At 40.8% G+C, this 22720-nt stretch overlaps 2 protein-coding genes across 14 annotated transcripts in view; one reads left to right on the top strand and one right to left on the bottom strand.

Annotated features, from left to right (window-relative positions):
* armt1 (acidic residue methyltransferase 1) overlaps positions 1-22720 on the bottom strand; it is a 167068-nt gene that overhangs the window by 64512 nt on the left and 79836 nt on the right. The gene's annotated exons all lie outside the window — the stretch shown is intronic.
* The window catches only part of rmnd1 (required for meiotic nuclear division 1 homolog), a 115955-nt gene that overhangs the window by 37390 nt on the left and 55845 nt on the right, over positions 1-22720 (top strand). For all 9 annotated transcript variants that reach the window (XR_011355974.1, XR_011355973.1, XM_069932283.1 and 6 more), the window contains 4 exons: positions 4736-4844; positions 15483-15558; positions 18259-18298; positions 19271-19371. Coding sequence is in view for 7 of the 9 variants with exons in the window: in XM_069932283.1 (XP_069788384.1) it covers positions 4736-4844; positions 15483-15558; positions 18259-18298; positions 19271-19371 (326 nt within the window). In the remaining 2 variants the exon portion in view is untranslated. The remainder of the gene's footprint in view (positions 1-4735; positions 4845-15482; positions 15559-18258; positions 18299-19270; positions 19372-22720) is intronic.

The following is a 22720-nucleotide window of genomic DNA, read 5'->3' as shown; positions in this document are numbered from 1 at the left end:
AATATAAAAAAATGAAAAATGGGAAAAGCTATGCTCCAGAACTATGAGAAATATAATAAACATGAGGTTACGCATGATACAATATAATTGGTTGCACAGGCTATACACCACGCCCCAAAAGTTAAATAAATGGGACCCAACAGTATCAGATAGATGTTTTCACTGTAAGAAGGAAACGGGAACAACAGTCCATGCATGTGAGAAAGTAGAAAAGTTTTGGGAAGATCTAAGTCAGGTATTAAATAAAATCACAAAAAGCAACATACCAAAAAATCCAGAGATCTTTCTTCTAAGTAATATAAGAAGTAAAATACTTGGCCTCGATTTGGATGAAGCACAAAAAAGATTTATGATGATAGCTTTAGCTGTAGCAAAAAAATGTATAATGTCAACCTGGAAATCAGAAGAGAGCCTGAGAGTACAGCAATGGTACATAGAAATGAATAAATGTATTCCATATGAAAAAATAACATATCATTTAAGAAATAACGTCACAGTATTCGAACAAATTTGGGAATCGTACATGGAACACAACAGGGAGGGCCTACCGCGGACCTCCACCCCCTAAAATGACAGAATGAGAAGAAGACGAAATGAACTGACGCAGTGTGTAAAAGTAGATGACACAATTTTCTTGTTTATTTTCATTGTGTGATGACATTGTTTAATGGGTTTATTGTGTTGTATATGTTAAACGTTTAGTGGGTAGGGAGGGGGGAGGGAAGGGAGGGGAGAAAAGGGGAGAAATGACACTGTGTATATTCAAGAGGGAAATGTTTGTGTGTATTTTGGTTAGTATGGTTCATAGTGTGAAAAATTTTAAAAAATGTTTTAAAAAGCATTTGGGTCAAGCTTCATGCCTTATCAGTGATCATCAATGTGCTGAGAGGGTCTCGCTTCTGCGTTTGCTCCTCAATCTACATCCTTAGCAATTTCTCGATACCTGATGTAGGTCCCTCTCGGATTTTCATTAGGGCCCATGAAGCTTTCAGTGGAGCCGATCCTTCAACAGCTTGGAGAACGTTTTCTTTGCTTTTGAGGATTGTTGTGATTGTTGACTGAGACCTGCCTAAGTCACAAGCAAGGGCATTCACTATTTTTCCACCTTTGTGTTGTTTAATAGCCTTTTGTTTCACTTCCAAATCGATATTTCTCCTTTGCCTCTTGCTGCTGCTATCACGGGCACTGGTTTTTATGCATTTTGGAGCCATGAAAAATAGAAGGTACAGTATGGAACCTTGTAAGCAAAACAGACACACACAAACACGCTGCATTAATTTTAGACTTTCATACTTTTTCCTATTTATTTTCTGCAATGTTATTACTAGTTGCTTGAGGCCTGCCAATTGCTTTAATTCTGGATAATTGGTATTTTACTGTTCTGTGGTCCTGAGAAATGCTGTTTCGTCTGGTTGTATCCATAAAGTCAGATGTTAATAAATTTGAATGTGAATATTCTTCTCTGCACTCTTTCATCTTTCCTGTAGTTAGGTTACCAAAACAAGAGAGTCACGCAGATATAAAATCTTGAAAAAGGTTTAAAATGGAGAATCTGAATCCAGTGGCAGAAACATTAGCAACCAGGGAACAAGTTCAAGTTCACGTAAGGTGAGGTGAGGTGTACCAATGCAGTGAATTCTGGTGATCCAGGATAATAAAAGAGCAATAGAAACAGATTTGGTGATAACCATCAGTAATAAATTGAAAAGTACTGAAAAAAGGCATCTCTGAACAGATTTTATCAATGTTGTGGCAACCTCCTGTTTGTTTTGCATCTGGGGATTAAAAGAGAAATGTTCTGGTTTCTTTTTCGTAAAATGGCTCAGTTGACTTTCTTAGCCTATTGTTTGTCATGATAGGGGCAGAAAGTAATGGACCTTTTTCATGTATGCATATTTCTCTAGCATTGTGTCTTTACTTTTACATGATATAGTGCCTTGGTATAAAGATAACTATTGAAACCATTCTTTTTTTAAATCACTATCCTTTCAACCAATCCCTAGGTGTCGAATCTAAATCTTTTTCTCTGATGTGAACAATTTGGGCTTAATAAGTAGCTGTTATACTTGGAATATTTACATTTCAATTTATATTGATTAGATTTTAATATGTATATTTAATTTTTTTAATATTCTTTCTTTTTTCTTTTTTTTATGGCTCTCCTTAGGAGATTTGGCTGAAGGGGGGGGGTGTTCTTTATATATATATATATATATATATATATATATATTAGAAAAATGTTCATGTTTAATTGCTGTATATGTCATATTTTATTTGTTTTTTGAACGAATAAATAAAGTGAATGATTTGGGCTTATACCGACATGCAACTTTTTTATTTGGGTCACATAACTCCAGTATCTCTGTCATTGTCCAGTCTTCCAAACTACTTTTATTTAGTTCATTTATTTTCTAAATATCTCCAGCAGCAGTGAAGCAAACTTTCATGACTTATTAGATACATACACATTTTAAAAATTGGACTGGAAATTCATTAGTACTGGTGATGGTAGTGAGTGACAGTGGTTGCTAATTCAGGTGGTTATCATCAGTTATCAGCAAGCTTGAGGAGGTGGTTACTGCAGAGAAATGGATCGGAGGTTAATCCACAGGACCATAATAGTGGCAGAGAGGATCACTAGAGTGTCCTACCCCCATCATCATTTGAGAACCTCTTCCACCTTGCACACAGCATCTTGCAGCTACTCCCTTCGAGAAGGAGATATGGGAGTAAAAGAGCCAACACCACCAGACTGAGGAATAGCTTCTTCCTACGGACAGTGAGAATGCTGAACAACCAAAGGAACTGCTCACACTAACCATCTGAGACTCATATTCATGAAGCAATATATGAATGTTTGTCCTGTATATTTATTATTTATCTGTATTTGTGTTATATCTGGTTGTGGGACTGCGTGTTTTTCACTGAGGACCAGATAACACTGTCGCCAATCCTCCCCACACCTTCTTCGTTACTTGTTTGTGATTCTATTATCAGATAGATTTACTGCAATCTGTATAGGCAATTAATTTTTCTCTTCATTATAATAGATAGTTTGACTTTGTTTCTAGTCGTTGATTTAGATGCATATACATTTTCTTTATTTCATCCTTCCAAAAATCATTCTCCATTTCTTCCAGAAAATAAATGTTTGCCTTTCTTTAATTTCCTGTAATGGATTTGCAGCTAACGTTGTAGCTCTTATTTGATATTTTGGACGAGCAATTGAACAGATGGTCATTTGCTGTGTTCCCTGGTTGTCTAACCCCATCTGTAATGCCTGAAGTAAGCAGAAAATTGCTTGATCAGGATTCCCTTGGCCCTGTGGAGCCATTAGATTTCCTCTGAGGTGCAAAAAGTACCGCAAGCAACAGAATAAAGTACAAAATTTTATTTAATCCAATTTAGTATAAAGAGATAAAATAATATTTTTAAATCCCAAGTATTCAGTCAGTTGCAAAGGAATAGGGCTTTGATGAGACTTCCCCTTCGGATTAAATGGGTCCCATGCCATGGATTATTTCTACACTTGCAAATTTTCTTTCAGGCATCACCAATAGGAAACCTGCAACACCCAGCATAAGTAGGCAGATCGTTGAGATCTCATTGCAAAGTGGGAAGTAAAAGGCACCAATTTTGTTTAAACGTTTTAAAGTAGAAAAGGAAAAATTGGAATATTTCCATGGATTTAGGAATCGAATAAATGAATTTAAAATAATTCAACAATTTTTATCCAGAGTAGAGGAAATTACACATCATACTTAGTTCTTTGGGAATAGAAAAAAAGGTGTGATGTGTTCTTCATTGCAAAGCGTAAGAGTGGACCTGAAGGGGCCTGGGCCAGAGACTGTACAGAAAGGTTTACCAGGATGTTGCCTGGTTTAGAGGGTTTGAGTTGTGGGGAGAATTAGGATAGTCTTGGGTTGTTTTCTCTGGAGTGTAGGAGGATAAGGAGAGGTATATTAACTCACAAGAGGCATTAACAGGGTGGATAGTCAAAATCGTTGCCCCCAAGGTAAAAACATCACAAACTGGAGCACACATGTTTAAGCTGGATGTATGGGGCAAAAATTTTACTTAGAGAGTAGTGGGTACCTGGAACCGGCTGCTGGGAGTACGGGTTGAAAGAAGATACAATAGTAGGGTTCAAGAGGCTTCTAGTTAGAAACATGAATATGAAGGATATCAGGTGCAAGTAGCAGAATTTTAGCTTAATTTTGGGCAACGTGTTCAACACAGACACATGGGTTGAAGGGCGTGTTCCTGTGCTGTCCTATTCCATGTTCTATTAACTGTACTTCTATTAACTACTTCTCTTTGCACAGATGTGGCCTGATTTGCTGAATGTTTGCATTTTCCATTTTTGTTTTATATTGTAGAAAATGATATCTCTTACCCCTTCAATTCTCTACCTACCCCACAAAACCACACACCACTCACAAATTCCTCCTACTCACTAATCACTACCCACAATGTCCTGACCCTTGATTTCACCCTCAGTTGCTGAACTCTCCCAGAATTCCCTAATTGGCCCATGCCCTAGCATGTGCAGGACTATATAATCAGGTTTTAATTTCTTTCTATTAGTGGTTAACTGTTGGATAAAATTGAATTCTTAATTTGCTTTAAAGTAGAACTACATTTTCTTTACTATAGCAGAGAAAGTTTTATTTGATTATTTTGTCAGACTATGCATACTACTGTTTTATCTCTGTATCACTGTCTGATTGTATAGGATCTAATGAAATGTACAGCCTTTGCCACAGCTGATGAGTATCATCTGGAGAATCTTTGCAGTGATCTGATATCAAGTGGTTACCATGAAATCACAGACTTACCCAGAGGTGAGAATGAACAATACCATTTATCAGAGATTTTAATTGTTGTTAAAATACACAAATTGTAAATCTCCTGCTTTGCAATTTCATTACATTGTAATGACCGAGGTTTGATCTTATTGAATACGCCAGTAAATGGCTGCAAGCCCAGGGTTTACCAAAAATAGAGGCTGCACTTTCAGTGCCACTTCCCAGTCTTGCTGGGATTTCCAAAGCCTGAATTCCCCATTTATTTCAATTGTGGTCTTGGCCTGGAGGATGCAGAATATTTTCAAAACCAGTCAGATTCAGAATCAGGTTTATTGTCGTGAACATGTCATGAAATTTGTTGTTTTGTGGGAACAGTATTGTGCAGAACAAGAAGCAAAATGACTGTAAATTACAATTGCCTAAATTCAAGATTTAAAAAAAGGTTCAATAAAAGAGAAAGAGAAAAAGTGAGATAATGTCCACAGAATCATTGTCCATTCAGAAATTTATTGTGGAGAGGAAGAAGCTGTTTGTGTAACATTGGCTGTGTGCCTTCAGGTTTCTGTTCCTCCTTCCTGATGGTAATAGTGAGAAAAGGCCATGGCCTGGATGGTGAGGGTCCTTGATGACAGAGCCTGATTTCCTGAGATACCACCTCTTAAAGATGTCCATAATGAAGTGAAAACTAATGCCCATGATGGCGCTGGCTGAATTCACAGCCCTCTGTTGCTTGTTCCTGACCTATGCATTGGTACCTTCATTCTAGACAGTGATGCAACCAGTCTGAATGGACTCCACGGTGCACCTGTAGAAATTTGCAAGCCTTTGGTGATGTACCAAATCTCCAAGCTCCTCACAAAGGAGCTTTCTTCATGATTGCATCGACATGAAGGCCCCAGGATAGATCAGGGATTTGAAGTTCCTTACCTTCTCCACTGCTGACCCCTCAATGAGGACAAAGTTGTGTTCTCATGGTTTCCCCTTGCTGAAGTCCACCATCAGTACGTTAGCTTTGCTAATGTTGACTGCAAGGTTGTTGTTGTGACACCACTAGCTGATCTATCTCGCTCCTGTATGCTTCTACTTCTGTTTTATGTGCAATACACAAAAGTGCTAGAGAATCTCAGCAGTTCATGTAGCATATAGGAAGCAAAGGGTAACCAATGTTTTGCGCCTGAGGCCTTAATCAAGGTATGCTTAGGCCTATGGGTAAGTGGGTTGAGGTTAAGGTTTTCAACATTTTCAGTGAGAGTGCAATATATTTAAGTGTAAGGGTGCCAGGCAGTGCAAATGACAACACTTTCTCTGCCCTTGGCAGGCAAACGTTAATCATGTATGTTACACTTTTAATGTACTTTATTATGTGATAATAAAAAGAATCTTGAACTTCTGGGTTTCATGGAGTTCTTTTGGTGCCAACAAAGTAGTTGTTTGCTGAAGTCAGTGATATAATTGTAGCTGAATGAGATCTTCTTGTGAGTTATATCCTTTGGAGATAGTAATGAGATCTCTTCACGTCACATTTAAATTGGCTCCATATTTAGCTTGTGTAACACTAGGTTCCTTGGACAGGAATATGGATGATTTCAGGTTAAGGTGGGGGTTTTTAAACTTGTAATCTGTCATTCCTGAGTCAAAAGTAAGGACAGTTTTATTTACAGCAGTTATCTCAGTTCCTTTTGACAGGTGTTTAGCAGGCAGTACTTGTATTTTTGCAGCTTGCAAAGTTACAATATCAGCATTAGAAGGCATATTGGATGAGTTTGTCAGAAAAGGAAAATTATTAACATACCCAGGAGCAGTGACCTGTTTTGAAGGGATTGACATGTGTAAGTGAACAGAAGAAAGGCTACCCAAGTCCCAGGGTTTACAATTAGAAGTTGTCACGTCAGGCGGTGGCAGGTATCTACAGATTCCTTCTGGAACATCTACACCGGAAATTCATCTCCAGTCATAAGCCCCTTTCACACTTGCAAGTGATCCCAGGAATCAAACGCCAATCAGCCTTTAAAGTGACAAATGTGAAAGCAAAATCAGCTCAACACCGGCATCAGATGACGTTATCTCACTCCAGGGATTGACAGCCTCAACGCCTAGTACAATCCCCGGCGTCTACAGATGTCAGCTTTGCAATCTGGCAATTGAGAAACGGGTAATTGCATTGAGGGATTGAAATATTCCAAGTTTTTGCGTGAGTACAGAAAAAGATTAAAATTAAGGTATAAACTTTGCAATGGAAAAGTCGCGGGGGGGTGGGGGGGGAGAGAGAGAGAGGGGAAATAAATAGCAATAGCAGACAGTTTTTAAACAGAGTGGGAAAATTGGTAACGCTATAGTGCACAATTTATAAAGACCGTGGGAAAAAAGCAATGGTGGATCTGACTTCCCAGCCAGGCATACAGCCCTTTCTCTGCCACATGGAATTCTGGGAGGGCAGGTCCGCCATCATTTTTTCCCATGGTATTTATAAATTATGCGCAATAGTGCTACCATCTTCCCACACTTTCTAAAATATACGCGATAGCGCTACAAACTTTCCCACGCTATATAAATTGAGCGCTATAGTGCTACCAACTTTCCCACCCTGCTTAAAAATTTGAGGTCAGCAGTTTCTTTTCAACAGCTGTTAGGCTCTTGAAACTTCCCTTGTTACACTAATCATGGTCTGCACTGACACCACAAAAGGACTGTTGGCACAATTGCTGTCACATTTTGGTGCACAAGAATGACTGTGAATTCATTATTGTGTAGCAGCCCGCACCTCGAGCCGAAACAGAAAATGGGTGTCAAATGTGGCGACCAGCAAAACTTCATGCGGGCTGAAACGCCCATTCCCTTAGGCCACCAACAGAGTGGTGAAACTGGCCAATCACCACCAGTGGATCGCAGGGGGCCCAGGCATCTGAGGTAACTAATCGGCAGTCGGCCTGTTCAAGCCTCGCCCCAGTAGTGACGTGGCCGAGCTGACTATAAAAGGCAGAGCTGCCACTGAATAAACTCAGTGTCGAATAAACTCTACTGGTGTGTGTGTCTTTCTTTTTGCGGATTTGAGCTACAGTTATAGGGCTGTAACCAAGATCTATAACCTAGCTGTAGCCATAGGTTATAGCCATTTGCTATCTTATCGGCTTGATGCATTACTTGAGCTGATGTCAGTTTTCAGGCAAAGTGCAATCTTTTCTGCAAATTCCAATGGATTCTTTAAAAATTGTGAAGAAACTATGATTTGAAATGATTGCCTATACATGGTTTTCTTTAGTTTGGTGACCCCGACTGGTCCAAACTGCACTTTGGACCTGAAGATGGAAGAGCAATCTGCGATCAACACTGTAGCATTAAAGATGCCCGGCCTCTGGACATCACAACTATGGGTGTGGTTCCAGCAAGCTGAAGCACAGTTCACCATTCAATGGATCTCCATCGATGACACGCATTACTACCAAGTGGACAGTGCCTTCAATCAGGACACCACAGCCCGCATCATTGATTTCCTGCAGTAACTCCTGGAACAAGGAAGGTATGTGGCCATCAAAGAGCTGTTAACCCGCACCTCTGGGCTCTCAGAGCGTGAGCATGCTGCCTGACTGCTCCATAGTGATGGTTTTGGGGGACAGATAGATAGACCACTGACTGACTGGCCGTCCGACCAGCTGAACTCTTCACCGGTGAGCAGAATTGTGTCCATCACCGATGGTGGAGTTCCGAGGCACGGCGATGCCGCTCCCATTGGGCATTCCACGGAAACGCCCAGGCTGGCCATCATGAATGGCTGCAATGACCAGCCAACTGCATAACCTGCTACACATTCAAGACTCACTGTCAGGCTGACATTTCTTAGTGGACACTGGGGCACAATACAGCGTAATACCCCCAGCTAGGCTGGAGGCCACTGCGGCAAAATGGTCCGTGAGCTCTGAGCGGCAAAGGCTCCAATATCCAGACATTTGGCACCCGTAGCATTCCCTATGCTTCAGGGACAGACAATTCACTTGGAAGTTCACAGTGGCAACCGTGCAACAACCATTACTGGGTGCAGATTTCCTGTGGGCCAACTCACTCCTGGTGGATATCAATGGATGCCAGCTGGTGCACGCCCAGACATTTCAGTCACTCTCGCTCAAGGGCACTGAACTTACCAGCCCCCACCTGCACTCAGTGAGTATTGCCAACAATGAATTCACTCGGGTCGTAGTAGAATTCCCCTCCATCACCACACCTCAATTCCATTCGGCTGAACCCAAACATGGGGTGAGGCATCAAATCGTTACAGAGGGCCCTCCCCTCCATGCCATGGTGCAGCATCTACCCCAAGAAACTCAGCCTAACTGTGGACGAGTTCAAAAAGATGGAGGAACTCGGCATTGTGCGGCTCCAATAGTCCTTGGGCCTCTCCTCTCCACATGGTCCCCAAGGCAATGTGTGGTTGGAGGCTGTGCAGAGACTACTGGTCCCTCAACGAGACCACCATACCGGACAGATATCCTGTGCCCCATATCCAAGACTTCACCGCAAACCTGCAAGTGGCACAGATATTCTCAAAGGTGGACCTCATCAGGAGCTATCACCAGATCCCGAGACACCCCGAAGACATCCCAAAAACCACCATCATAACCCCTTTGGATTGTTTGAATTTCTCCACATGCCCTATGGGTTAAAAAAACACAACTCACACTTTCCAGAGGCTGATGGATGCAGTGGGCTAGGATCTACATTTTGCCTTCATCTTCCTCAATGACATTTTAATCGCCAGCCACACCTGCGCCAAGCACGCAACCCACTTAAAACAATTATTCTCCAGGCTGAGTGATTTCGGCCTAACCATCAACCCGGCAAAGTGCCATTTTGGCCGAGAACCAGACCGTTACCACTAAGGTGGATGCTATTCGCTCTTTCCCTATGCCATTAACGGTGAAAGGACTACAAGAGTTTGCAGGTATGGTCAACTTTTATTGCCACTTCATACCTGCAGTGGACCACATCATGAGCCCACACTTTCCCCACATGGCAGGACCCAGTAAAAGCATACAATGGACCCAGGAGGCGACCGAGGCCTTCTAGGCCACCAAAAATGTCCTAGCAAATGCCACCCTCCTCATGCACCTGCGGACAGACGCCCTGACCACCCTCATGATGGATGCCTCCAGAAGGCGGTTGTGGGTGTATTTGAGCAACTGGTGAATGGTCAATGGCAACTGCTGACCTTTTTCAGTCAACCCCTCAGACCACCAGAGCTCAAGTACAGTGCCTTTGATAGAGAATTGTTAGCCTTGTACCTGGTAATTCAGCACTTTCGTTACTTCCAGGAGGGCAGGAAGTTCAAAATTTACACGGACCACAGACCCCTTACCTTTGCCTTCAATAAGGTGTCAGATCCATGGTCAGCCAGGCAACAGCAGTACCTGTCCTACATTTCTGAATTTACAACAGACATTGAACACATAGCCGGCAAATCCAACGTGGTGGCCAACGCTCTATCCCGTCCAACTATCTTGGTGATGCACGGACCCTACCCCTGGCATTGATTACGCGGCCCTGGTTGATGTGCAGCAAACAGACCCTGACATTCCGGCATAACGGGCAGTACTCACAGGCTTACAACTGGAGGACATCCAGATTGCCCTTGGCAATTGCACGCTGCTCTGTGACACCACGATGGATAAACCTCGCCCTGTCATTCTAGCTGCATGGAATAGGCAGGTTTTCAACTCTGTCCACAACTTGGCTTACCCAACCATCAGGACTACGGTCAAAATGGTGACAAACAGGTAGATCTAGCATGGCCTCCGCAAAGAGATCACCCTATGGGCCAGAATTTGTACTTAGTGCCAGTCATCCAAACTCCAGACTCTTATCAAAGCTCCACCACAGACATTCGAGCCAGCATGTCACCGCTTCAGCCACAAGCACATTGACATTGAGGGTCCCCTACCCATATCCAGAGGTGCACATTACCTTCTCACAGTGGTCAACCAGATGACCAGAGGCAGTGCCACTATCAGAGGCTTCCACAGAAGCATGCACATGGGCTTTACTCAACACTTGGCTAGCGCGTTACATCGGACAGGTGGGCCCAATTCACTTTCTTAGCCCACGCCCTGTGGACTCAACTCCACCACACCATGTTGAATCGCCCACAAGCCAACGGGTTGGTGAAGAGGTTCCACAGACACTAAGGCAACCTTAATGGCACGGCTTACCAGATCTAACTGGGCCACTGAACACCCTTGAGTCCTGTTAGGCATCCGCACCACATCCAAGGAGGACCTTGAAGTATCCTCTGCTGAGTTAGTCTATGGCACACCCCTAGTTATACTGGGCGAATTGATGACAACCCCTGAGTGCTTAGGGGAGCCCCCAGTGGCCACATTGTCCCGACTATGCAAGCGCCTAGGCACCCTGGCCCCCGCTAAACCTAGACCCCACAGCCAACCTTGCACTTGTGTCCCAAAGAACTTTACTGACTGTAAATACGTGTTTGTTTGGCTTGGGGCTCACCGGCCACATCTACAGTGGCCTTATGAGGGGCCATACCGTGTCCTCAGACACAACGGCTCCATCTGTGTTTTGGACATTGGCGGCAGGGAAGAGACTTTCACTTGATTGTTTGAAATTGGCCTACTTGGGCTTTCATCAGCCCATCACTCACCTGACCCCACAGCACAGGGTTCAGCCTCCTAAAACAGTGCCGTGATCACTGGTTCTGAGAGGGGGGGTCGTGTAGCGGCTCACACAGGAAATGGGCATCGAATGTGGCGACCAGCAAAACAAGTGCAGCTGAAATACCTGTTTCCATTGGCCGCCGGCAGAGTGGCGAAACTGCCCAATCACCACTGGTGGATCGTAGGGGACCTAATTGGGGCCTGGCCATTTGAGGTAACCAATCAGCAGCTGACCCACTCAAGCTACGCCCTGGTGGTGACATGGCCGAGCTGACTATAAAAGGCAGAGCTGCCACTGAATAAGCTCAATGTTGAATACATTCTGCTGGTGTATGTGCCTTTCTTCTGCGGATTCAAGCTACAGCCTTAGGGCTATAACCAAGGGCTATAACCTAGATGTAGCCATAGTGACCTCACTATAATCTATTTTGTATTTATTGTCTTTCTAAGTTAATTTTTTTTCACCAGGTACCTGTTCAGCTACACCCAGTAAGAATTTTGTTGGATATGTACATTGTACAATTTATATGACAATAAACTCATTATCATTTATCTCCCATTCCTAATTATCCTTGAGATAGTTCTTAAAAGTTGTTAATGTTGCACTAATCTAGATAAGAGGAGAATGTCCTATCATGCTCCGATTTTGTCTCCCATAGCTGGTGAAAAGGCCTTTGTTAGGTGGTGTGGCACTTGGTTCCAAATCACCAACCATGCCTTTTAGTTATGGTGTTTATATAGCTGATCATGTCTCCTGAGTAAGAACCAATTTCTTCCTCCTGTTCACCTACTTCAATAAAAAATGTACATTGGCCTTTTCTTTTAAAATGGTCAGTGAAAGTAGCTGGAGTTGAAAAGTTACATTATTGAACTTGAAAACTAACTTACAAGTACAGAAAATATATAAGGCCCTTTATTCCAAGAGGATTTGAATAAAAGAGTGAAATTATCTTGCTCAATTATGTATAGCTGAGATTAGGTCAATAATATTGTATGTAGCCTGGTCTTCTTATTTGAGGTAGGACATTCCTTAATACTGAGTACAGGGATGCAGTGAGGTATGACATGATTAATTCCAGTTTTATCATATGAGGGAGATTAAGCAAACTGCAACTATTGAATCCAAGTAAACCTATAAGTAAGTGAGTGAGTGAAGGTACAGTACAACTCCGATTATCCAAAATGGTCGCGTCCGGGCCTATTTCAAATAAATTGATTGTATAGAGAACTCGTCAGTTTTCAGTCTTAGAAACCAACATAACAACTTTGTTAAAATATGGCAGCCATATTTGAATTAAAAAGGACCACAACCGTAGCCACACCCCGACAAAAAAAATTACCAATAGGTGGATTAATAATTTAAGGATTAAAATAATGATGGTTATATGGTTATATCCTCATTTATTCAAAATTTTAAAAGTCTTTCCGATAATTGAGGATTTCGGAGAATCCGATTTCGGATAATTGGAGATGTACTGTAAATGACTGGGAAAAAATGCATTACATTGCATTCAACTGAGTGGGTAGTGATGGGGAGTTCAAGAAAGGCAGTAGAGATGACTGCTGGAATCCAAGTGCACACAAGGAGTAATGGAATGGGCATTATTGGCAATGGTGACACTTTTTGTCCACCCTTAGGACAGTCAAGGACGCCAGTAGATAGACAGGATAATGAAGGCCAAGTTCCATTGCTGAAGTATTTCAGTGCATTAGATGGAAATGATACTGAGCTTGTTGTCATACCACACATATAATGCACATATGTACTGAAATTCTTATTTGCTGCAACCAAACAGGTACCTTGTTAAAAAAAAACAAGTCTAATAGAAAGAAATATAAATGATAATGAACATTTACAATTACAGTAGTGTAAAAAAAACTAGTGGTGTTTCAGTAAGTGCAGACTGATCTTTTTGTGATATCAGAGTAGTTTATGATTAGGGTAATAATGGGAGGTTCAAGAACGTGATTGGTATTGAAAAAAGTATGTGTTTAATAAAAATCTTGAAAGACAGAATATGTCAGATGTTGCATCCTGGTCCTATAAAAATCACTTCTGCTGCACACCATTTTTATACAAGAAACTAGGAGCAACAGTAGGCCTCCCATCCCCTCAAGCAGAGTTGCTTCATGGTCCAAATTTACATGAACGAGGGTTAAGAATAACAAGAAGCAATCTTGCTTAAAAATACTTTTTTTTTAAATGTGATGTTACATCGACTTGGATATCTACAACCAAGGTTCACAGTTCCAAATAAGGTTCAGCCATTCTGATCTAAAATGAGAAATTTCTTCATCCAAAGGGTCGTAAATCTTTTAAATGGTTTATCAAAGAGGAGTGCAGAGACTCATTTGCTCAATATGTTCATGATGAAAATAAATTGACTTGCTCAATGAGAGAATCATGGGTTTAGGAATAGAAAGTGATACTGAAGGGAGAGATCAGTGTCAATATCAATGGAAGTAAAACATGAAACTCTACAAACAGTGATTGAAGTAAAAATTAGAGTCAATATTAATGGGATCTGAGCAGTGTGGACAAACTGAGAGATCCGAGGGTCCATGTCCATAGGATAAATCAAAGCTGCTGTACAGGTTGATAGTGTTGTTAAGGCAGCATATAATAGCGTGTTGGCCATCATTAACCGTGGATCAAGTTAAAAGCCGTGAGGTAATGTTGCCACTATGTAGGACCTTTGATAGATCCCACGTGGAATATTATGTTCAGTTCTGGTCAACTCATTACAGGAAAGATGTGGAGGCTATAGAGAGGGGACAGAGATTATTCACAGGGATGTTCTTGGATTTGAGAGCATGCCTTTTGAGGATAGGCGAATGAATGGTCTTTTCTCCTTTGACCAAAAGAGGATAAGGGTGACCTGATAGAGGTGTACAATGAGAGGGACTGATTGTGTGGAAGGCCAGAGGTTTCACCTCCACCCCACCCCCACCTCAAAACCAGGGATGACCTGGCTAACACCAGGGGCCATAGTTTTAAGGTGCTTGGTAATAAGTACACAGGCAATGTAAAAGATACATTTTGCACATAGAAAGTGGTGGATGATGGAATATGCTGTCAACAATGCTAGTGGAGGCAGGTACAATGCAATCTTTTAAGAGACTATTACATAGGTACAAGGAGCATAAAAATGGAGGGTTATCCAGTAGGGAAATTCTAGGCAGCTGGTATACTTGGTTATTATATCAGCACAACACTGTGGACCAAAGGGCTCATACTGTGTTGTAGATTCTATATTCTTTGTAACTGCAGGATAGAACAGGCATGAGGGGTCAAATGGCTTGCAACTCTTTGTTTCTTATATTCTTGAGTTCTGTTCCAAAAAATTTGACATTGAATTTGAACATTGGCCCTTAAAAATAAGGATATTTCTGGTCCAAAAATGGAAGGCCAAGATGGAGAAACTGAGATAGTGTCCTTGCAGGAGATCAAGTGGGAGGAGGTGCTGTCAAAGTAGCTGAGCAAAGTCGAACAGTTTGTGTTGATATGCATCTCGTATAATCTTTCTCAGAAATTGTTGATTTTATTTTTAAACATACTCAGAAAACGTGCATCGTTATCTCCCCAGTTTTGATTGTTATCAAAGAAAATACAAAAAAATATATTTTGAATAGTTTCATTCCTCATCTAATGATTATTTTCCAGGCAGGTTGGAAATGATAAATGGGAAATGAGGTCTGAAATCTGAATACAAAACCAAAATGCTTAGGATATTCAGCAGGTATCACAGTATCTATGGAGAGTGAAATGCACATAGATGAAGATAATGTAATCAAGATTTTTTTTTATCCTGGAAATCAACCATTATTCATATAATCTATATAGTTCAACTCCTATTCACTCATCTGAAATTTGATCACATTATTAAGGAAACTGCCTGTGTTTTCAGTTGTTCAATGTAAAATTATCATGTTTAAACATGGATTTTTTTTGTTTCATGTTGCCATGAAGTTCTTTGCAAATTATATATTTTTTTCCCCTATGTTTATTCCTTAGATGCCTCAAATGTCTTAGTAATTGGAATTGATAGGCTGGGCAAGCCAAATGATTATGGACTAATTTTCTTTTTCAGGTATGTTTTTATCTGTACTGATTTAAGTAATTTGAAGATGGTATAATGGTTGAGCCCACTCTAATAATAGGTCACACCTTTTCTATCTTATGGTTCCCAGGCTAGAACTCAAGAGTACAACTCGTCAGCTTTTTAGTAACCATTCAATAGGTTCCATTTCTCAAAGGACTATTTTTTCAGTCATTTACACTATTCTATAATTTGCAACTATAAAATGGGAGAATAAGGTGAATTTTGAACTAATAATAAATGAAAAAAGTGCTTTCAGATAGCTTTTAGTTAAGTATATTGTGTTTAGTATATAGCAAATAACCTTAATTAAAAAAGGCTTTCAGTATTCAAGTCAATACAAGAATTCACAGTGGTTCTTTAATCTTAAATGTATTTAAGTATCAAATACATTTTTTTTAAGCTCTGAAACCTGTTCTTGATCTAACTAGAATGCTAAACCCAAGTCAACAATTACCTTTATAGCTGGGGTGGCCAACCTTTTATTTTTAAAATTTAGACATATAGCATGGTAACAGGTCATTTTGGCCCATGAGTTCGTGCCAGCCAATTAACCTACACCCCCCGGTATGTACTCATGGGCTGAAATGGCCTGTTACCATGTTGTATGTCTAAAAATTAAAAGGTTGGCTACCCCTGCATAGTATTTATAAAAGAGAAACAGGGTTCTCAGACCATCACATCCACACCAGCGTTTATGCTGAAGGTTAGTTGCCTCCGCCCATCAACTAACCTCGCTGTCGTATCCTGGTATTCCTTTCTCCATTGCATGTTTCTCAAACCTCCCTTTATACTATTTTTCTTAATTCCCCGGGGATGTTTTCTTCCACATTCAGCCACTCTCAATGAGTGATTTTTTTTTTAAATTCTGTTTGACTTACCAGCTATTATCTTTGATTTTTGACATCCAGGTTCTAGTCATACCCACACTTCAAAACTTCTCTACATTTACCCTGTCAAATTATTTAACAATTTAAAAACTATTACTTTGTACTTGATCTTTTTTTTTCCCTGTAGAAGAGAGCTCAGCCTATTCACTCTTCCGAGAGGTGCGCAGCATTTCAGTTCTCGTTTTCCTTAAGAAAATTTTGAGGCAGTTGTGAATCAGTGAACTGTTCTGAGATTTAGTAAAAGCTTATGTTTCAATTACTTGACCATTAGAATTAATTTCAGTCTGCCAGGGATCTTATTAGGTCATTGAATATGTGATACGTCAGCTTTACGACACCAAGGACCGTCTTTGCACAAAGTTGTGTTAAAACAGAATTTCTCCTGTGCCAGGCACAATTAAATTTCAAGTTCAATAGCTTTATAAGTAGGATCCACAAATCCCTATTTTAATTTTATCATTTCTGGGGTTTCTTTAGGTCAACTGGATATACATACCCTCCAATTTATTGCCCCTTAGAGTTCAATAGAAAATTATATCAAGCTGGGTTACAAAGGGGTAGACAGTTTAAAGCAGTCCTCTGCTTTGATTTGGGGATATAGAAACTGAAAGAACCAGAAATGGGATATTTTTGAGTCAATTTGTATTGTACATCTGATTCAAGCAATATTTCAATGCGGGTTGGAGGTGGAGGAGGGAAGTGTGCATCTCGATGCCAAGGCAAAGCAGATAGGATGATAGGATTCATTGCAGTGTGGGGTGGATCACGCAACAGAAAGTGAGAAGAGAACCTTGGATTTGCAAACTTTTGGATTTTAAGACTTTAGAAAAGGCTAATAAGTCTTAAGCAAATTTGTGCATGTATGACTTTTTAGAAATCTTAAAAGACGGAATACATTTGTTTGACTATAAGCAGCAGCATTGATCCAAAATAATTAAAATTCCATGGACTGACTAAATCCATAGATACCCCACTTCAGCAGAAATCCTAATCTGCTCTATTACAAATTGTTTTCTCACATCCCCTACTCATTACAAAAGTCTCCTTCTTCTTTTAAAAATTCAGTTAATCTAAAGCTTCTCTCTTGGTGAATCAATACATATTATTCTTTGTTCCCCAGCTCTACTAGTTCTCTATTTCCTCCCTGACTCCAAAGCTTCAAACCCCTAATCCTCTGCAAGTTTCTATTTTAGATTCATCCTATCTTACCCGAGAACATTTCTGTCATCCTATGTCCCAATTTGAGCTCTGGTCTGCTTGATTTTTCTCTTCTCTAAAATGTGGAATCAGTTTCTTGTTTCAAAAAAGGAAAAAAAAGCAATTTATGAAGAATTCTATGAGTTGCAATACTTAACATATTAATAATGCGTAAAATTAATTTGCTTTTTTGCATTTTTTTAGATTGTTTTAGTCAAAGGGTTCCTAAGGCTGTGATATTATTTTAAATGTATTTAAATTTAGACATAGAGCATAATAACAGGCCATTTCAGCCCACAAGTCCGTGCCACCCACTGTACACCCAATTGACCAACAACCCCCAGCACGTTTTGAACAGTGGGAGGAAACCAGAGTGCCCCCCCCCGGGGAAAACCCATGCAGACATGGGGAAAATGTACAAACTCCTTAAAGACAGCGCGGGATTCAAACCCCAGTCCCAATTGTTGGCGCTGTAAAGGCGTTGCGCGAATCACCACACGAACTGTATATTTTATCTAGTTTATTATCTGGTTGTTAAAAGGTAACAGATGTTCCTCTTGGGATCTTCTGCAACACTAACAAATTTTATTTCTTGCATATACAGGGAGGGCTCTGTTGTCTTTTGGAATGTGGAAGATAAAGCAGTAAGTGAAATCCTTCTGCATGTATCCAAACTTCAGTTTTAGTCTGTTTTAATCTGAGTGTTTATCCTTGCCCCCCATTCTTAGATGAGTTGGTATGAAAATATTTATCTTCCTTTCAGTTGATGAGACCTACTGTCCACCGGTTGGATAAAATCTTTGAGACATGCCATCTGTTGTTGAATCTGTCAGCTCTGATTCTGCCAGTCAATAGAGTGTATTTGTCATTTTTTTTTTAAATCATAATTTGGAAAATCTGGGGACCTGCCACCCATTTGGTATCATGCGGTTAATTATTATAATACATAAACTCGATTGTATTTACTGTCAGCAGTTTTCAATACTATTTATTTAAAACATGCATTATTACATCATTTGGTTTAATCATTTACAAGCTTTTCAATTATGCAAATCATAATTTCACCAGAAGTGGCTTCATCAGGAGTAAAAGGATTGGAAATCAATAAAGCTAACACTGGAAGTTAACCAAACACTTTTTTTTTTAATTGATTTGAATAATCCCTGAACCTGTGCACCCAGTCAAGATATCAGGTGGAGATTAACCATATAACCATTTACGGAGGGGAAACAGGCCATGTTGGCCTTTCAAGTCCGCACCGGTTCACTGATTTTGTGCGCCCTCTTCAGGCATTGGTAATTTCTTAAGAGTGACAAGTGACAATGATGTATTCCCGACTTTAATGACTGTATACAGACTTAAATGATCTCATTACTCAACTTGAATGAGGACAATGAACCAGTAGTGGGTTACCGAAAGCATTACAATTATACTGGTTGGAAAATCTTGATTCCAGTCATCTTTTATAGATAAAAATTGTTAAGAGATAATATTTTATTACGTTTCTGTTGTTTTTGTATGCAGAAGTATTTTCACAAAGGCTTCTTATCAAAGTGAACATGTATTATTTTTACTAGGACGTTCATTTAAAATGGCCTCCAATTCTCTGTCTGTAGGTGAAGTGCATCATGCAAATCTTGGAGCCACATGAGATCCAGCCATATGAAATTGCTTTAGTTCATTGGGAAAATGAGGAAGTTAACTACCGGATATCAGAGTAAGGACAGGTTATCATTTTAATCAATTAGACAGTTTTCAATACCTGGAAAGGAAATGCTTCTGAAACAAAAAAAAATCAACTTTTCAATCAATGTCCTGCATTCTTGTCTACAGCTATTTCAATTAGGACCTTGGAAAGGCTGCTTCAACCAGACAAGACGACTCTTTAAAGTGTCTAATTCAGAGTGCTCTAAGAGCATTAGGAGTAGGAGCAGGAAGAGGTCCATCAAGCCTGCTCCACCATCCAGTAAGATCATGGCTGATCCCACCTTTTACCCACAACACTTAATTCTCCTTCTATGCAAAAATCTGTTCAACTCTGTCTTAAGTATAACGAGACAGCCTCCACTGCTTCCTTGGGCTGAGAATCCTACAGATTCACTGTTCTCTCGGGAAATGCATTTCCTTCTTATCTCCGACCCATATGTGCTCCCCCCAAATTTTGAGGCTGTATCCCCAAGTTCTGGTTAGTAGGACCCAATCCATTAATTAAATGCAGAAATGATTCAACTGCTCTCACGTGCGATCTATAATCACCCAAGATGCTGATTGTGTACTGATGTTTGGGAAGGATACATCAAGTGTTCATTTGTCTTCAGGTGGCCTGTTCCCCATTGCTATCCTCAAAGCTGATACTTTACTCTTCCATGAGATTCAACATAGGCCTTCTAGCAGGCATCCCCGTACACCATGTCTAACTGCTCCATCAGAGTCTTCATTCACTCTTCTGCCACACAAGTTGTGTGTAACCATAGCCCTGCCGTGAACTGGCACCTGCACTACCCTTGCATCTGCCTGGACCAGCTTACCTCGGCTGGTGTCTTGCCATGTGCATACTTCACTTCTAAACTGCACAGTGTGATTGTTAAAGCTGGTGGGAAATGTGTTTGAAATCAAGTGACAATGTGTCTTCATCGTCACTCTCTCCATTGTCTGAACAGCTTGCAGTTTCTGGTTTACCTGAAAGATGAAAGGCACAGGCATGTATTACAACGATCTTAGTAAGGGAAGGATATAGTGGTGTTGATTGTGGTGGGAGGTCAAGAGAATAATTGGAGGTGGGGGGGTGAGAGGTGCATCCTTATGGTATCTTCAGCGTAAGAGTCAAAAGCAATTGTGGAAAGAAGTGGAATGTGAGAAGCCTGTGTATAACACTCTTTGTAGGCACTACAGAGAACTCTTAAAACTGGACATTCCAATTATGGCCGACATTCCAATAATGGCCGACATTCCAATAATGGCCGACATTATTACATCATCCCTTTGAAGGGAATTAGGACATGGAGGTGCTCTCACCTTCTTCTAGTTAGCTCCTGGTGTATCTGGTTCTCCACTTGTAGTTCCCCCTCTAGCAAGCAGCCAAAGAATGCTATGAATTATCATTGGATGAACAGCTAGCAACACCTACAAGCTATGAGACATAGATGTGAGGGTTGTACTGGTGCTAAATTTAATAGTTGGTTATCTGTGTGACTGTTGGGCCTCTCATGGAAACATATCTTCTTTTCCACTAAGACCTTCAGTGCAGCATCAGAAAACTTTGAAGGACATGTATGTGTTTTAGTTGAGCTCTCTGTGAAGAGCACTAAATAGATGGTCAAAACTTGAAAATTAGCATGAAGAAGCCAAGGCAGCCGAGAACATAGATTGAAGAAGCTCCTATTCTACCAGGAACATCATGTGAAAGACCAAAAGGCAGTGATGCAAAAATGGTGACGGAACCAGCAGAACCAGGTAAAGGTGTGGAGTCAGGTCAAGATTTGACCTTCATCTTGGAAAAAATTGAGAATTTGAGTAACCGATTCATAAGTGTTGAGATGATGACAGAGAAAATTACTGAAATAAAAGATTGTTGAAGACCTGATGAAGAGAATGGATCGAGCAGAGATTGAATAGATGAAAACGCATGAAAAACTTGAGGCTTTAGAAAAAAAAGCCAAAGAATGGGAATCGGATAAACAAGGACTGCTTGACAAAATTGACCATATGGAGAACTTTAGGCAACAGAATAATGTCCAAATTATTGGACTAAAGGAAGGAATTGAGAGAAGAGACCCGGTGAACATTTTTCAAAAATAGATCCCACAGATGTTGGGGGAAGACAAATTTATAGAGAAAAACTGCATAACAGAGAGCTCACCGAACACTTGGACCCAGAAGAGTCAGCAACCAGAGACCAAGACCAGTTTTGGTGAGACTTTTAAGCTACCAAGAATGGGAGATAATTCTGGGAGCAGCATATGATACTGGCCCACCTGAGGTTGATGATGAAAAGGTACTATTATTTTTCAAGACTTTAGCCCGACCTTGATTAAACAAAGAAAAGAATGTGAAGATGTGAAAAGACAACTACGTGCCAAAAACTTGAAATACTCAATGGTCTATCCCACGACTTTGAGGATTGAAAAGACCAAGAACAAGATGGAAGACTTTCTGCAAAGTTTGTAAAAAAAAAGATTCAGGTTTCCGAGGGAGAAGAATATGAAAATATTTATAATGGAACTAAGTAGTAAAAGTTGCAGACCCGTCTCATGTTCCCAGCCTGAGCTGTCTATATGAACACATGGGTAGTTGGTGCAGATCAGTCTCCATTGCTTAGTCCTCTCTCCTCTCCATCATTACTTGTCATCATTGTCTCTGAATTTGTTATCCTTTGATGTCCCACCCACACCTAAGCTTCTCCCACCATCGCTCTGTTGAATCACACAGTCCCCACCTCACCCTTTTGACCCCCTCCTTCTCTGTAGTGGGAACCCCTCTCCCTTTCTCCTCTGGCTGTCTGTTCTCCATCCCCTTTCACCTCAGCCCCCCAACTGCGGACCAATCCACATGCTCACTTTCACATTCTGGCCCTGATGATGGTGACACTGGATTAGTGACAGGGCATTGGTCGGCTCCAGAGAGGCAGTATAATCAGACTATGCTGGGAGGCAGAGACTAACACTGTGATCAAAAGGGAGCATGGGGAACAGAGGCTGAATGGGCAACACCTGCCCTGTGGCAGGCAGGGTGGGAGATGGGAGGGGTGTGGTGGGCACTGGCTTTAGGGGATCAGCAAGAGACATAGGTTCTGTGGATTTACAGGTAGCTACAGGGCTGCTTTTTAGAGCACCAGCAGATGGGAGAAAGCACCAGACAACCCATTTCTCTCAGTTAAACACGAAAGTGTAGACACTGTGATTGTAGTAAAAACACACCAAAATGCTGTCTTTTCAGCATGCATTAAAAGGAAAGATATATTGCCGACATTTTGGGCCTGAGCCCTTCTTCAAGGAATATTCTGGATTCCTCCCCCAGCCTGGTTTGTATGAATTCTGAGACTTTGAGATTTCCTGCTTCTGGCTCAT

Source organism: Narcine bancroftii, chromosome 4 (assembly GCF_036971445.1).
Source record: "Narcine bancroftii isolate sNarBan1 chromosome 4, sNarBan1.hap1, whole genome shotgun sequence".
Taxonomy (NCBI): Eukaryota; Metazoa; Chordata; class Chondrichthyes; order Torpediniformes; family Narcinidae; genus Narcine; species Narcine bancroftii.
Note: the sequence above shows the minus strand (reverse complement) of the source record. Positions and strands in the feature narration are given on the sequence as shown.